Consider the following 15,479-nt stretch of genomic DNA (forward strand, 5'->3'; position numbering starts at 1 on the left):
TACAAATAATTGTCTTATTAGATTTTTATTTGATTTGTGTCTTGTTACTTCGTACTCCAAAATAGGGCGGAGCTGTTATTTTGTGTTAGAATCCTATTATATTGTACAATATTATTATTAATTTTGAATTTGTTTACTTATTTACGTTTTTATTTACATTATGCTCTTTGTTATGACATAAACTGTCATAAAACGTCAAAAGAACCTAATTGGATTATTTATTTAAAAAATTTTCTGAATTAAACCATTGTAGCTATATTAGAAAATAAAATGTTTAGAATATATATTTCAACGAGCAACATCGGTTTTGTCTTCACGAGTAAACTTATGTCTTCAACGAGGAACTTGTCGATCTCGTGGTGCGCATGTTAGAAAACGAGATATTAATCGACATATACAATTTGTCTACTCACGTTATCGAGGATATCTCGTAATAGTCTTCCTAACCACCTGGACGAGAACAAAGTATTCAGTGATAGGGATCGCATGGCCCTTTCAAAAGGTATACGGGAGCATGGAGTATCAGGTGTTATGCATTTGCGCTCCATCAATAAGTACAAGGTTGGAATAACATTTGATTTGCCTAACAATGCTAACATGTTCATACAAAATAAAAAATTGCTCGACCAACTGTCTCTGAACGCAACTATACCCGCTAGAGATACAGAGGTCACTGGAGTTCTCACTTCGGTTCCTATTGATATGTCCAATAAACAGGTCTTTTCGTTGATTGGTAGTTCCAAAAACGTAGTGCAGGTCAGGCGCTTTATGCGCAGGGTGAAAGGAACGACGGTGTGGTAAAATTTATTCCGACCCAGGCAGTGGCTGTAACCTTCGCCTCCACCATCCTCCCTAACTACATATATCTTGACTCGTGGCGACACGAGGTAAGTAAATATATTCCTCCCGTTAAGCAATGCCTTAAATGTTTGAAATATGGACATATTGCTAAATTCTGCCGTAATGCAGAAGTATGTTCGATTTGTACATTAAATCACAATTTTAAAAATTGCCAAATTGACTCTAAAGATGCCACATGTGTCAACTGTAAAGGCAATCACGTTGCTATTTCGTCGACATGTCCAATAAAAAAAACAAAAGGTTGAAGAAAATAAAATAAAATCTAGAAATGCCACATATTCAGAACTTTTTGACTCCAATGCATTTCCAGCTCTTTCTGCTCGTACTTTAGATACGCAAATTAATAATTTAATGAAATCGGATACATTTATAAGCACATTAGTTGAAACAATTATTAAAATAATAAGTAATAAAGATGCCCCTATTAATTCTACTTCCATTAAAGAAGTTTTAAAAGCAACGCTAAGTAATAAATTCCCTTCATCTTCATAATGGATTTATCAACTTTAAATATAATACAATGGAATGCCCAAAGTCTGAATAGTAACAAACATATATTTATTAATTTTCTTTATACACACAATATTCATATTGCTATAATCAGTGAAACTTGGTTAAAACCTGAACAAAATTTTAAAATTAAAAATTACAATGTTGAAAGGAATGATTGTGGTAACAAACACAATGGTGTTGCAATTATAATACATAAAAGCATTATTTATTCTAGAATTAACACCTATTTCGATAATTCCTTACAAAATGTATGTGTGAAAATAACAGTTAATAATAAAGATATATGTATAGTTAGTTTCTATAGTCCTTTAAACTCTAACCCAGTCTTCAGCAAAAACAATTTTGATACATTGGTTAAGTCTATTCCTAGTCCTTTCATATTTGCGGGCGATTTTAACGCTCATCACACTTGTTGGGGCTGTGGTTCCGACAGCCCGCGTGGTCGAAATATTCTAGAGGTTATTGAGGATAATAATTTGGTTCTCCTTAATGATGGGCAAGCAACGACTATCGGTTCTCCAACATGGCGACCCAATGCTTTGGATTTATCATTGGTATCTTCATCACTGGCTCTCAACTGTGACTGGTCTGTACATGATTGTCCTCTTGGTACTAGTTATCATATTCCTATAATCATAAAAGTAATGATTAGTCAACCCAACATTCACACTCAAGGAAATTGTTTTAATGCTGTACATTTGCCCATTTACCCAAATTACAAACTGGTGGATTGGCAAATGTATAGAAAACAAGTTGATGTTTTATTAGTAGATTTTGTAATAGATGATACAACTCCTCTTGACTCATATCTCCTTTTTTGCAAAATTTTGCGCACTGCAGCTGCGAATTCTATTCCCAATTGTAATAGATCATATTTGTATGAGAACTCAAATATTACAACTCATTCATGTCAGAGAAACAATAGGAAAAGCCCTACACTTCCGTGGTGGAATCAAAAGTGTACACAGGCTGTATCAAATTTCAAAACTGCATATATATCTTTCAAGAATAATCCCACACAGGAAACTTATTTACAGTTCAAAAGGCTTAGAGCAGTTAAAAAACTAACTTCTTTAAAAATAGAAAGGCGAAAAAGTTGGTTCTCTCTTTGTGAAACCTTTAATAGATGCACACCATTGTCTATCATATGGAAATTTATGCGAAAATTTAATAAAACCTATAATTTTAATAATCATGAAGATGACTTATGGGTATCTGATTTTTAAAGAAATATACTCCGGACTCTGTACAATATAACTCAGAATTACTTTTTACCAATAATGTAAATACCAACAATAGCTTTCTCCTCAATCCTTTTACGATAAAAGAACTCATATCAGCCATCTCATCTCGTAGAGATTCTGCTTATGGTCTCGACGGAATGTCATATATTTTATTCAAAAGCTCAGTGTTACAAGTTTAGAGATATTTTTACAAATCTTGAATCTTCTTTGGGATAATAACATAATACCACAAGACTGGAAAATGGATTGCCTTGTACCAATTTTAAAACCTGATAAGCCAAAGTTATACCCCGATTCTTATCGCCCTATAGCACTTACTTCTTGTGTTGGTAAATTATTTGAACAATTGCTTAAACATCGTTTAGAGTTCTATGTAGAAAAATATAATATATTACCTTCCAATCAATTTGGTTTTCGTAGAAATCGTTCTGCTAGAGAAGCGTTTGCCAGTTACAGCTGGATATACAAAACTCTATATCCGCAAATGAAAACTTGGTCGGTGTATTCTTTGACATCGCAGGTGCTTTTAATAGTGTAAACATAGATATTCTATGCCTTGAGTTATTACAAATAGGGATTCCTGAAAAATTATAAAGTGGATTAAAAATTTCTTAATGAACAGAGAAGTATTTACTAAATTTAATAGACACCTTTATGGTCCTAGACTTTTCGTCAAAAGGAGTTTGTCAAGGGGTATATTGTCGCCTTTAATATTCATATTGTATATCCGTAGACTAAATCTAATATTGGGCCCTTATGTTAAAAATTTACAATTCGCAGATGATTTGGTTGTTTATACATCTGGAACTAATGTATCACAAGTGGTTTCAACAATTAATGATGCATTAGCAAAATTGTACAACTATTTTTCTTACCTTGATCTCAGTGTGAATCCATCCAAGTCTAAAGTTATTGTATTTGGTAAACATTGTCACAGTACACCTGCTGTGCAATATAATAATTGTTTGTTACCCACTACATCTGAAGTGAAATTTTTGGGTGTCCATATTTCATATAATTTATCCTGGAATAATTATTTAAAACATATAATTAATAAGGCAAATAAAGCATGTAACATTTTAAAGTCCTTGTCTGGTTCATATTGGGGTTCTGACCCCAAAATTTTGTTGTTATTGTACAAATCGTTAGTTCGTAGTCATTTTGAATATGGTTTTATTGCTTTGCTGCAGATGCTAGAATTGTAAATAGTTTAGATGTTTTGCAAAACAAGTGTTTGCGTATTATTACCGGGGCATTCAGAAGCACTCCCATAAATGCAATGCAAATAGAATGTAATGTCCCACCATTAAGTATTCGATTTAATTACTTGAAAGAAAGATTCATATTAAAACTTTTTAGTGTAACTAATAATAATCTTTTGGCCAACTTGTTGCATTCTGTTACTCAATTCTCCCCTAAACCAATTTATATTTTACAAGGTCTTCAAGAGTTCATGAGCTTTATTAAAAACATGAACATTTATCAATCAAAACACATTTTGCCTTGCTATGAAGGATCTTACATTAGTAAGTTTCCATCTATTGATATAATTTTAAATCAAAAAGGACCTGCCCTCGAAAGAAGAAGTAATCAATATGCTTTTAAAATTTTCAGACCATAAATTTATATATACTGATGGCTCCAAAAATGATAGGGCTGTGTCTTTTGCCATATATGAGCCCTCATCAAATATAGGCATCGGTAAAAAAATTGATAAAGCTGCTAGTATCTTCACAGCTGAAGCTGTCGCCATTTTCAGTGCTTTAAAAACACATAAAAAAATTGTAATTCTGACCATACTAAATGGATAATAGTTAGTGATAGCAGGAGTGTATTAGAAAACCTTGCAAATAATCAATTTCATGCTAACACTAATTATGTCATTTATTTAATAAAAGAACTATGGGTCGAACTGTCCAAATTAGATATAGTAGTTCGTTTTGTTTGGGTTCCTTCACATATTGGCGTCATAGGAAATGAAAGGGCAGATTATCTGGCCAAAAATTGTTGAGTTACAAGAATTAATTCCTAATTCCAATATTGATATGACTGTATCCATACCACACACAGACGCTGTTAGTTTCTTAAAACAGCGTATGTGTCAAGCATGGGGAGACATTCATATCAATACACACACTCATGAAATTAAAGGAAACTGGTTTGCTAGTATGGATGTCCAAATAAACTCCACTCCTTGGTTTTGCAAGAAAAATAATTTTATCAATAGAAAATTTTATTCAATTATTTGTCGTATGCGTTTTGGTCATTATAGATTAAATTGTCATCTTCATCGTATTAAAATGGCTAATTCTCCCTATTGCGAATATTGTCAATCACAAAAAATTCAATCACTACATCACATTTTCTTCGAATGTTCATCTTTCAACATTCAGCGCCTTGTGTTGGCGGATGAGCTTTTAAAAATCTATAAGAAGCCTAACCGGGTCCCGCAATGTTTAAAAGAGTTGCTTAAGGTGGTAGCTCAAGGTCCATTTTCATACATTTTGTTTCGGCTTTAATCTGGGTAACTAAACAAGTATTGGCAAGTAAAGAATTTAAATTCACGTCTAGTTAGTGATTAGTTCTCGCAGTTGAAGAAAAATGTAAAAATAATTAATAATCATGGATATTTCTGCCTTTAAAATTTCGTCATATTAAATTTTAAAGGCCGAAATATCCATGATTATTTTCAACTCCAATACTGTTTAGTTACAATTAAGCTTGTATGACCTTGATAACCTCAACTTATGTTTACTTGTATAAATTTATAAAAGACACTGTAAATGATATTTAGTTGTTTTTTGTTTGTTTCGTTGAAATTTCTATTACGTAGTAATATTGTAAATATTGTTATTAAGTCTTACTTGTTAACTATTTTACAGGATATTGGTTTCAGACATATATTATAAAATGTATTATAATCAGTTCTTTAACAGCTGAGTCTGACAGATAATATCTGCCATTGATTATATTTGAACTTAGAGGAAGTACTTACTCTAAGTTTTTGAAATTTTGAAGCACGCTCAATACATGGAGCAAAGAGCAAATAGTGGAATTGCAAATTCTATATCTCAATGAAGCTTTAAATTAAGAAGAGGATAGTAAAAACATATTTTACGGATAGTATGAAACATATTCACTGACGAGGAAAATCGTACTGAATTGATATTTACTCTGGATTTGACAATTGGAAAAATGGATTATACTTTACCTGGAATTGACTATACTTACGAAAACTACTAATTGGAATACTTACGAAAGACAATATATTAAGAATTTAAATTTGAAGAAAAGAAATACGTAAGACTAGGCAGTATGGTCGTAAGACTATAGCCTGTCCTCTAAGGACGAATTATAAAAAAAAAAAAAAAAAAAAATGGTTTTTGACAATTCATTGTCATTAATTGTATTGTTAGGATAAATTTATAAATAATATCATTATTTTGTGTTTGGTCCAAAGAGCATTACAATACTGCGGAAAGTCTGGTTTATATTGGCGAAACACACAAGCAGACAGACGGTGGAACCCATAATTGAAAAGAAGAAGAAATATCAGAGTATATATACACAAATAACAACAGTATACAATGTCGATAGGATCTGTGTATGAAATAGCCTATAAAGGCGACTTTAATCAAGTTAAAGTAAAAATAGATCAGGATAAGTCTTTAGTGTCTAAGACCGATGAAGTGAGGAACTTTTTCTAAGTACTGTTTACCTACATTAACCTAATATTTTCTGAAATTTATTTTTATATATTCTAGAATGGTCGCCTGTTAATACACTGGGCCGCGTTGGGTGGAAATGAAAATTTGGTTGATTATCTGATTGATTGTGGTAGTCCCTTGACCCTGTAGATGATACAGCATCTACACCTCTCATACTTGCATCGTCAGCTGGAAGATATGAAGTCGTCAAACTTCTTATCAACAAAGGAGCAAATGTGAACCACAAAACAAATAGAAGACAAACTTCTATGCATTATGCATGCTCTAAAGGGCATAAAGAGGTAATTGCAGAAAAATAACAGCAACTTGAATCCTTAGTATTTGTGCAAGATTGTACTAAATTTGTTGGTTGTTACTACCTTACTACCTTACACTCACATAGAATATAGTATTTAAAATTGATGTTGTAGGCTACATTTTATGTACCTAATAAATCAATTTTAAAAAGCTCCTATCGGCCATAACATGATGATATATAGCCTTACTTGATAAGTGGGCTATCCAACACTAAAATAATTTTTCAGTTTGACCCCTTAGTTCTTGAGATTAGTGAGTTCAAACAAACAAACTCTTCAGTTTTGTATAATAGTATAGGTTTTCTCACAAAGCAACAATTTGATGACTGACGCCCGGTTTCTGAAAGGCTGATCAATGGAAAAATTAAACTAATATGTTGTCAAATATCTTGTTAAGTGCCATTTGAGTTGCTAGAAGCAAAAATAACTAGTTTGATTTGATCAACATGTCAGTTGACAGACCTGTTAAAGAATCGCATGTCCAGCGCTATTTTTAGTTTCTAGAATGTGAATTAAGCCGTGATCTTTGATTAAACTGATGTCAAAGGCTTCGTCAATTAATTAATGATCATCGGCGAATTAACTGTTATAAAATGGCAAATACACGAAATTTTATTGTTTATTTATAATAAAATATATTTCCTTAGAAAAAGTTTTTGGAGTTGATAAAATGTAATAAGTACTTGAAATATTGTTTCTTTTTATTCTAGATACATAGAAATTATTATTTAATTATGTCTAGCGTATATCGGCGTGAGCATAAGCATATCTAGCAGTAATGATGAAAATTAAATTCCGCGAGTAGGTATTTATTTTCTATAATTTTTTGGTGTCTAAAAATAAAATTCGTAGTTTGTATATCATAATGTAGTGTTTATATGGGTACTTTCGTAATCGTAATAAATGCAAGTTAAAAATAATTTCAATAATCAAGATATATAGATATTTTGGTAATTTAAATCTTAATTAGGTTGTACATAATTTTGAACTAATCAAAAGTTTACACTTTGCTCTCTCCGTTAAATTTTTCTCACGTAATGTAATTATTTTGTAAAGTACTTTAATAATCACTAGAATTAATTATTAATCCCAAGAATGCTTCCAATCCTATTAGGTACAATTTGTTATGATTGGCACAAGAATGCTTGTACCTATTTTTTTTTATATCTGCCAAGTAGTTGGAACTATCAAAAACGTCTGGTTAATGAGGAAACATCATTTAGTTATTACCCAAGTACTATATATAAAAATCAGCTTTTATACTATAATGTAAATAAAATTATAATTTCATGAACATTAAGCGTGTCTGGCATGGGATTGCCACGATGTTAAGTGCCTGTCAATGGATAACGTGATTTTTAATAATTTTCTGAAGGTAATACCAAAAAATCTCACTTTATTATTTGATGAAACTAGATCCGTATTTTACACACCTTTAGTACTGTGTACCTGCCAAAGCCACTGTAACCCAAACTTCATAATGGCCCATCGTTCTTACCTGTGTTGGGTCCATGCGCTGACAAACTTTCACCTTTTATAAAATTACGAAGGTCTGGGGTTCACGGGCTCTTAGACTAAAACTCAAAAAGGCAATCGAAAGTTGATGTCAAATCAAATTGATCATAGATTAGTAAATTTTTCTCTGAACAACGCTTCAGAAACCTAAATTGATTTGACAGCGTTGTCAAATTAACAGAGGTGTTAGTTGAACAAAACTTTGATCAGCCTTTCAGAAACTGGGCGTTAGCCTAGTTTTTTTTTACATTTCAAAGTATAAATGTACCATCAGCCAAGCGGCGTATTTATTATATTATACTTTTATAGGTTGTATATTTACTTTTGATTTTGAATGCATGATCATATATCGTATCAAAAAGGCCATGTGAATACCGTTTAAATTATATGGTTTTGCAACACTGCCCCCAAGGTATTATCGCACACATTGGTAAAGATGATTTGAAGTCAAATTTCAATTGACATTAAATTTAACACCAGAGCTAATACTGATCTCAAGATATGTAACAAAAAATAATATTATATTGTACATTTTTCAGATTGTGAAATTATTGATAAACTCAGAAGCAAATGTGAATGATGCTGATGTGCTTGGTGCCACACCACTACACAGGGCAGCTGCTCAAGGCCGAAGTAACATTGTAGAATTGCTGGTGGCTTGTTCACACCTAAAGATAGACCCTACTGACTCTACAGGATCTACACCCTTGTTAGTAGTTCCTTCCTTTTTAATCACATTTTCAAATTTAGAACAGAAATACAAAGTAATTACATTTTAAAGCCCATACTTTAAAAGCAAGAACAAGGGTACATTTAAAGCTTGCTTTATAGAAAATAAAAAAAAATAATTATCCTTTTAGTTATTGTTATGTACTTATAGCATATAGATATTTAACATTGTTTGAAAAATACTTCCAAACAATGACGTTTTACAAATAGACGCGTAATACACTAACAAAATGGCACATAAAAACGGCGCACTATTTGCTATGGTCACGTACCTGTACATATAATTACAAATTGGCTCGAAGAAGGAATAAAAAGATGTAGCATACATTCGTTAGAAAAGGATATATATACATCGACAGTTAAGTAACAACGTTAGTGCCGCACGCTCATTGGCCGTTAAGTCGGGCAATTACCTTATTTTCGTCTTGCCAGTATTGAGCTCGGACAACGTATCTATGTAATAAAAACATCTTAGCTTCAAAATTATTAAATGGCAGATACATACTTATTGGAGAATAAAATAAAAACTTACTGTATAACTGTAACTCTATACTTACCCAGTTTAAGGCGATACCTCAAGGTCCATTTTCATACATTTTGTTTCACCTTTAATCTGGGTAACTAAACAAGTATTGGCAAGTAAAGAATTTAAATTCACGTCTAGTTAGTGATTAGTTCTCGCAGTTGAAAGAAAAACGTAAAAATAATTAATAATCATGGATATTTCGGCCTTTAAAATTTAATATGACGAAATTCACCTGAATAAAAGATGTAAAATATCTACTAAATAATATGTTACATCTTATTTTCCTAGTTAGATATCTGAGTCATGAAAAATGTTGTGGAAATTTCTATATATATACATATTATAATATGAAATATTTATACCTTTCTTATTGACAATATTTGCTTGTACATGACATATAAACCACCATCGCGAAGCGGAGACGCGCATGAAAATCAGTTTCCCTGCCTCGCGCGGTGTGTGACCAGCATAGAAATGTATAAATGACATATACATACCGTAGCACATTGTACGATTGTGAAAAGCTATCCCCCTCATTCATAGACGTCTTTTATCTAAGGACGGAGTAAGGCTGTGATAACAAGTCTCTTTCTCAGTGATGACGGCATGGCAGCCTTCGCAGTGTGTAGACATAGGGCCGTTGTGATTGACTAATATTGAGATACAACAATATTTTGACGATGTTTTGAATACTCACAATAATATCTATTTTTACAGACATTTGGCATGCGAGGAAGACAGGGAGGCTGTTGCTTGTTTATTGGTCAAATCCGGTGCCAAAACTGATATAGAAAATAAGGAAAAGAAAACCCCATTTGACTTATGCTCCAAAAAATTGAAACAAAGTATCATGAATATCCTAAAGGAATAATATGTTTTGATTTTAAATAAAGTGTATAATCAAAAAGATACGAAGTATATTATTTCAACAAATGTATCTACTCATGCAAAAAAATAATATGAAACACACTTTATTATAAATTTTCTTATTGGAAACAGTTCACTGATCACATAATGTGTTACCCGCAGCCAGTGTTGCCAGGGCCCTTGAGTCGTAAGTTACGTTTCGTTTTCTGAAATGTTACTTTTTTGCTGCAAAAGTTACATTATTGTTTTTTTTTTAATTTACGCGTTTTTGGGCAAGCATTTTTGTAGCTGCGAAACCGCGGGGACTCACGAAGCAGGTAATGTGCGCGCGCACACTCAAGCAAAATCAAGTTTTAATATATGCAAGATATGTTTCATTTTGTCATGGCGAGCCATCTCTGAGTGTGATATGGAGTGAAATACTTTTTAGACCCGCCAGTTTTAGGTGTGGTAAATTTGGATGTTCACAATACGCAGATGATTTCGTTTTATATATAACCAGTAAATCTCTTAATGACAATATATCAAAAATGCAAAGTGCTTTGAATGCTATTTATATTTTACTGGGAGAACTAGGTTTGGAACTATCTAGTCATAAATCAAAAATTTGTTTATTTAGTAGAGGACACAGAAGACAACAAATAAATTTAAATTTAAATGGGCTGCCTCTTGACTTAGTTGAAAATATTAAATATCTTGGTATGTGGTTAGATAGAAGTTTACGATGGGGAAACATATAAATGAGACTTGGGCTAAAACACAAAAATTTTTAAGCTTACTTAAGGTTTTAGCAGGAACAGCTTGGGGAATCCATCCTAAACACCTCCGAAAATTGTATATAGCGCTGATTAGGAGCAGAATAGATTACGGATGTTTTATGTATGACAATAGTGCGAAATCCCACCTTGCTAAGCTAGATAAAGTGCAAAGTCAAGCTCTAAGAATTATAGGTGGTTTTATACGTACCACACCCATTCATGTGATGGAATGTGATATTTGTATCCCCAATTTGACCTTTAGAAGGAGATATTTGGCTAGTAAATACTGTTTAAAATCACAATCATTTCAAAATAATCCAACAATCAATTTATTAAACACTTTAGTAGATTACATGGATAGCAGCTTTAGGAGAAATAAAAAAAAAACCACTTTTAGTTTTAGTCTATAAGGAAACTAAGGAAGAAACAATATCATCTAGTTACCCGTTAGAAATGTATAGCTTAGATACTTGGTTGACCGATATAAATATTCAAAATGTTATTAAAGAGCAATTAGATAGTGTTAAATATAATAAGAAATCATATGAGGATGTAATATTAAGATTTACGGTATTAGAAGAAATTCAACGTAAATATGATAGTTGGACGAGGATATATACGGATGGTTCAAAGAAGAATAATTCTCTAGGGGCTGCTTTCTATGATCCAAAAAATAGAGTAAGTGGTATTTTTAAATTAGATAACTGTAACCTATGTATTATGACCGCGGAACTTACTGCAATTTCAAAAGCATTGTCTTATGTTCAGAATTTGATATGTGAGAAGGTAGTAATTTTTGTAGATAGTAGAAGCGCCCTTCAGCATATTGCTCGATGCGCCTCTGGTTACAGAGGTGTTTCGATAGCATATGCTATATTAGAACAGATCCATAGTCTCACATTAAACAACATTCAAATGAGGTTGCAATGAGTTCCATCGCACATTGGCTTATCAGGGAACGAGGTGGTTGACAGTCTGGCCCAAAGATCTATCATAGAAGGCCTTACAATAAATATCACACCTAGTCATTTCGAAATGTTGAGAAAATTCAAAATCAAATGTTACAACGATTGGAAAGAATATTTTGACGTTAAATCACTAGAAAAAGGAATTTGGTTTAAAACTATACAAAATGAACCTCCACACATTCCCTGGTTTGCCAACTCTAAATTAAGTAGGAAGCGAATTATTGTTGGTAATAGACTTCGTTCTGGCCATATCCCATTAAACAAATTTAGATACCTCATGGGAAAAAGTGCTACTCCCAACTGCTCAGAGTGCGGTATTATGGACGATGTCCAACACTTATTAGCAGAGTGTGTCAGGACGAAGCCTATGAGAGAGGCTTTGAATAATGTTTTTAATATCAATTTGTTAGACGTCGGGGCCTACCGGGGTATTTTGTCGGAACCCCTATCTGAAGCCGCTATACTTATTTATAATTTTATTAGTAATTTAGAATAGAAAGATAATATTTACGGTATGATGGGGCTGGCATGGTGGAAATATCACTAAAAGCCTCTAAAATACAAAAGAATAAAAAAAAAAAAAAAAATTTGGATGCGTTGAATAGATATGCGTTCGTAAACTGTTTACAATAAAAATGTTGTATTACAAATCTCGTTGTTCTCAAAAGTTACTAAAATTGCCTTAAATATAAAAATTACTTACATGTTACGCGAGGGGGTCAAAAGTAACGAAAAATGTAAGAAATGTAACCTTCTGGCAACACTGCCCGCAGCAGTCAGCTAATTGGTGCGCCAACTGTATTTTTAGAAGCTTTCTATTCGAAATTTATAATACACAAGTAACCGCTCGCGGTTTCGGCCGCGTGAAAGTCCTTTCCTGCTACAAAAGTAGCTAAAACACTACGATGCCAGCGCCATCTATTTAAAAATTCAGATAAAAAAACCATTATTACCTAAGGGTCTAAATTATTGGGATAGAAAGTTGACAATGTTTTAATCCAGAAACAATAACTAGCCATTATGATTCTGAGGAAATTGTACGACTACGAAGTATTTATTTTTAATAACTGCTTTTCGCGACATCTGTATAAGATTAACGACCAGTCTCACTGGAGTTTGCTATCTCAACTCGACAGTAAAAACTTTGAGTAAAAGTAAGATTTAACTTTTACTGCTGTTTCCATATAAAAAACTTTGAATGACTGAGTAAATATAAATGTTATAATAGGCTGTAATTCTGATGGGAGTAACTAATATTTTATTATCGCTCTAAGTAGTTATGTTAAAAAAAATCTTACTGGGCACTTTTATGTTTTCCAATTTTAATTATTTTCAATATTTTCGATTTTACGTAAAACAATTTATGGCTTTTACCATGTTTATCTGAATCAAAAACGTAATGCACTAATGATAGCACTCATACTCGACTCACTGATAGCTAAATTTCAGGGATAATGTGTCACTCCCTTATCTATCTTGGTGATCTTAGTTTATAAAAATACCTACCCAAAGAGAATTATAATATTATATAATATGGTTACCTACCAAAAGTACATTAGTATTTTGGCCAAGATTTTGGCTGTTTGCATTCTAGGACAGTTGCCGACTATACAACTGACGTCTTCTGTCAATTATACTGTCAAGTGTCAAATAAAAAATTATACTATTTACTATCAGTTTACTATTCAAAACTATTAAATATTTAAACTTGCTTACAATAGAAAAAATATTATACTAAACAAACGAATTGTTTATTTTTAGGTGAAATTTTGAATGTGTTACCATAAAAGCTTATAACAAAACACTATAATTTCTATTTCTAAAATGGACAGTGAGATGAATTTCAATGATGTTTTTTTTAATTATTACTTTTTAATAGGAAGTTTATTTTTGAGTTATTTGATTTATCGTTTTATTCACTCCCTTTTTGGTGACAATAATTTTATGCAAACGAAATATAAGGATCGTGGTCATACATGGAGAAGTATACAATGTAATAAATCAATTCCATATAACATTTATGTAAGTAGTGTCATTACTTTTTGAAACTAACTTTTATTTTTACTAGCCCTTATACCGTTTGCAAACCAAGACCTAAGGTAGCTTAGCTTAGCTCACATAAGTTAGATAATTACATATAGAATATACCTTAGTTTTCATAGTTTGCAGTCTGCAATAAAGTAACATTAACAACTTAGTTCTTGGTCTGCAAAAATGTGACTCATCAATATTACTTTTTATTGCCCTGATTATGCTTAATTCATAAAATAAGTAACAATATGAGTTTGAACAAGTTTTTGTTTGCTAACAAAGATAAATGGTTTTATAAAACTTGTTTCAGTGTACTATATGTGTTGAGCTAATGCTACCTGTGGCTGGATTATTCTGTGAATGTTGTGGAGTGAGCGCATGCAAAAAGTGCTATAAGATTGTTGATAAAAAGTATTCATGCAAGCAAGTATCATGGCCCATGGATAAACCCTTTCTTCATCATTGGGTTAATGGTTTGTCTCATTATTGCTATGTATTGAGTTAATATGCAGTGATGTATAGTGAATTGGATGTAACTTCTTTGATCTTGATCATGTATTGTGGCTTATGCCAGAATGTGGTAATATTAGGGAATATGTGGCAGGTCATCGTCACTATTATATTATACATCAATTGCACACCTACAAAAATGTTATGTTTTTAAATGGCCAGTAAAATGTGGTCCCACACTCAAAATGGTATATGAAATTTTACAAATGTGTGGGAGCTGACTCTGAGGATAAAGAAATGAGCAGTGCAGCAAAACACATGCACTGAATTTTAAGTAGACCCCATAACAATTTTTTACATGCTAACTGTTTTATGTCGCACTGGCATTCAGATTTGGTATACAAATGAGAGACAAGACAACTGGTATGTAGTGTGTTTGCCATCATTATCAACAATTATGTAATATATCTGTGATTATCTTAAGTTCTGATGGTATGTTTATGTATATTAGGGATAGTGTTCCAACTCCATGTGTGGTAACAGTGGCATGTAACAAAATAATTGGGGCATGCCAATAATTATTGAGAATATATTTATTTCATTCATAAAAATTATGTTATTGTAACTTTAGTAAATTTATATTGATACTAGCTTTTGCCCACGGCTCCGCCCCGCGTTATAAAGTTCTTCAGGCTAAAGTTTTCCGTTATAAAAGTAGTCGTTTCCCGGGAGCCTATGTTCTTCCAGGGGGCTCAAACTGTCTCCATACCAAATTTCATCTTAATACGTTGGGTAGTTTTTGAGTTTAACATGTTTAGGCAGACAGATGCAGCGGGGACTTTGTTTTATAATATATTTTTTAGAACTTTTTAAGAGGAACAATCCCGTCATACTTCATTGTTGCATAACTTTAACCGTTTACGCAGGGCACGCAACGGAAACACTCAAAACTAATAAATTGTCCCCGTTTTTGCAACATGTTTCATTACTGCA

At 32.3% G+C, this 15,479-nt stretch overlaps 1 protein-coding gene and 1 long non-coding RNA gene across 4 annotated transcripts; one reads left to right on the forward strand and one right to left on the reverse strand.

Annotated features, from left to right (window-relative positions):
• Positions 1-3,061: 3,061 nt before the first annotated feature.
• On the reverse strand, positions 3,062-5,951 carry LOC119189126. 3 transcript variants are annotated; one of them, XR_005112263.1, is made up of 3 exons: positions 5,614-5,951; positions 3,494-3,642; positions 3,062-3,198 (listed from the first exon to the last, which is right to left on the reverse strand). It is a non-coding gene; the product is annotated as an uncharacterized LOC119189126 (long non-coding RNA). The 3 variants fall into 3 exon arrangements; XR_005112264.1 differs by having other exon boundaries at positions 5,875-5,893; XR_005112262.1 differs by lacking the exon at positions 5,614-5,951 and adding an exon at positions 5,483-5,598 and having other exon boundaries at positions 3,126-3,198.
• A 30-nt stretch (positions 5,952-5,981) lies between these two features.
• Positions 5,982-10,323, forward strand: LOC119189125 (26S proteasome non-ATPase regulatory subunit 10-like). Its single transcript, XM_037438012.1, is given in 5 exon segments — positions 5,982-6,307; positions 6,383-6,458; positions 6,461-6,627; positions 8,697-8,866; positions 10,130-10,323. Coding segments are annotated over 5 exon segments (669 nt in total). The 5' UTR covers positions 5,982-6,205; the 3' UTR covers positions 10,284-10,323.
• Positions 10,324-15,479: the final 5,156 nt, after the last annotated feature.

Source organism: Manduca sexta, chromosome 12 (genome assembly GCF_014839805.1).
Source record: "Manduca sexta isolate Smith_Timp_Sample1 chromosome 12, JHU_Msex_v1.0, whole genome shotgun sequence".
Taxonomy (NCBI): Eukaryota; Metazoa; Arthropoda; class Insecta; order Lepidoptera; family Sphingidae; genus Manduca; species Manduca sexta.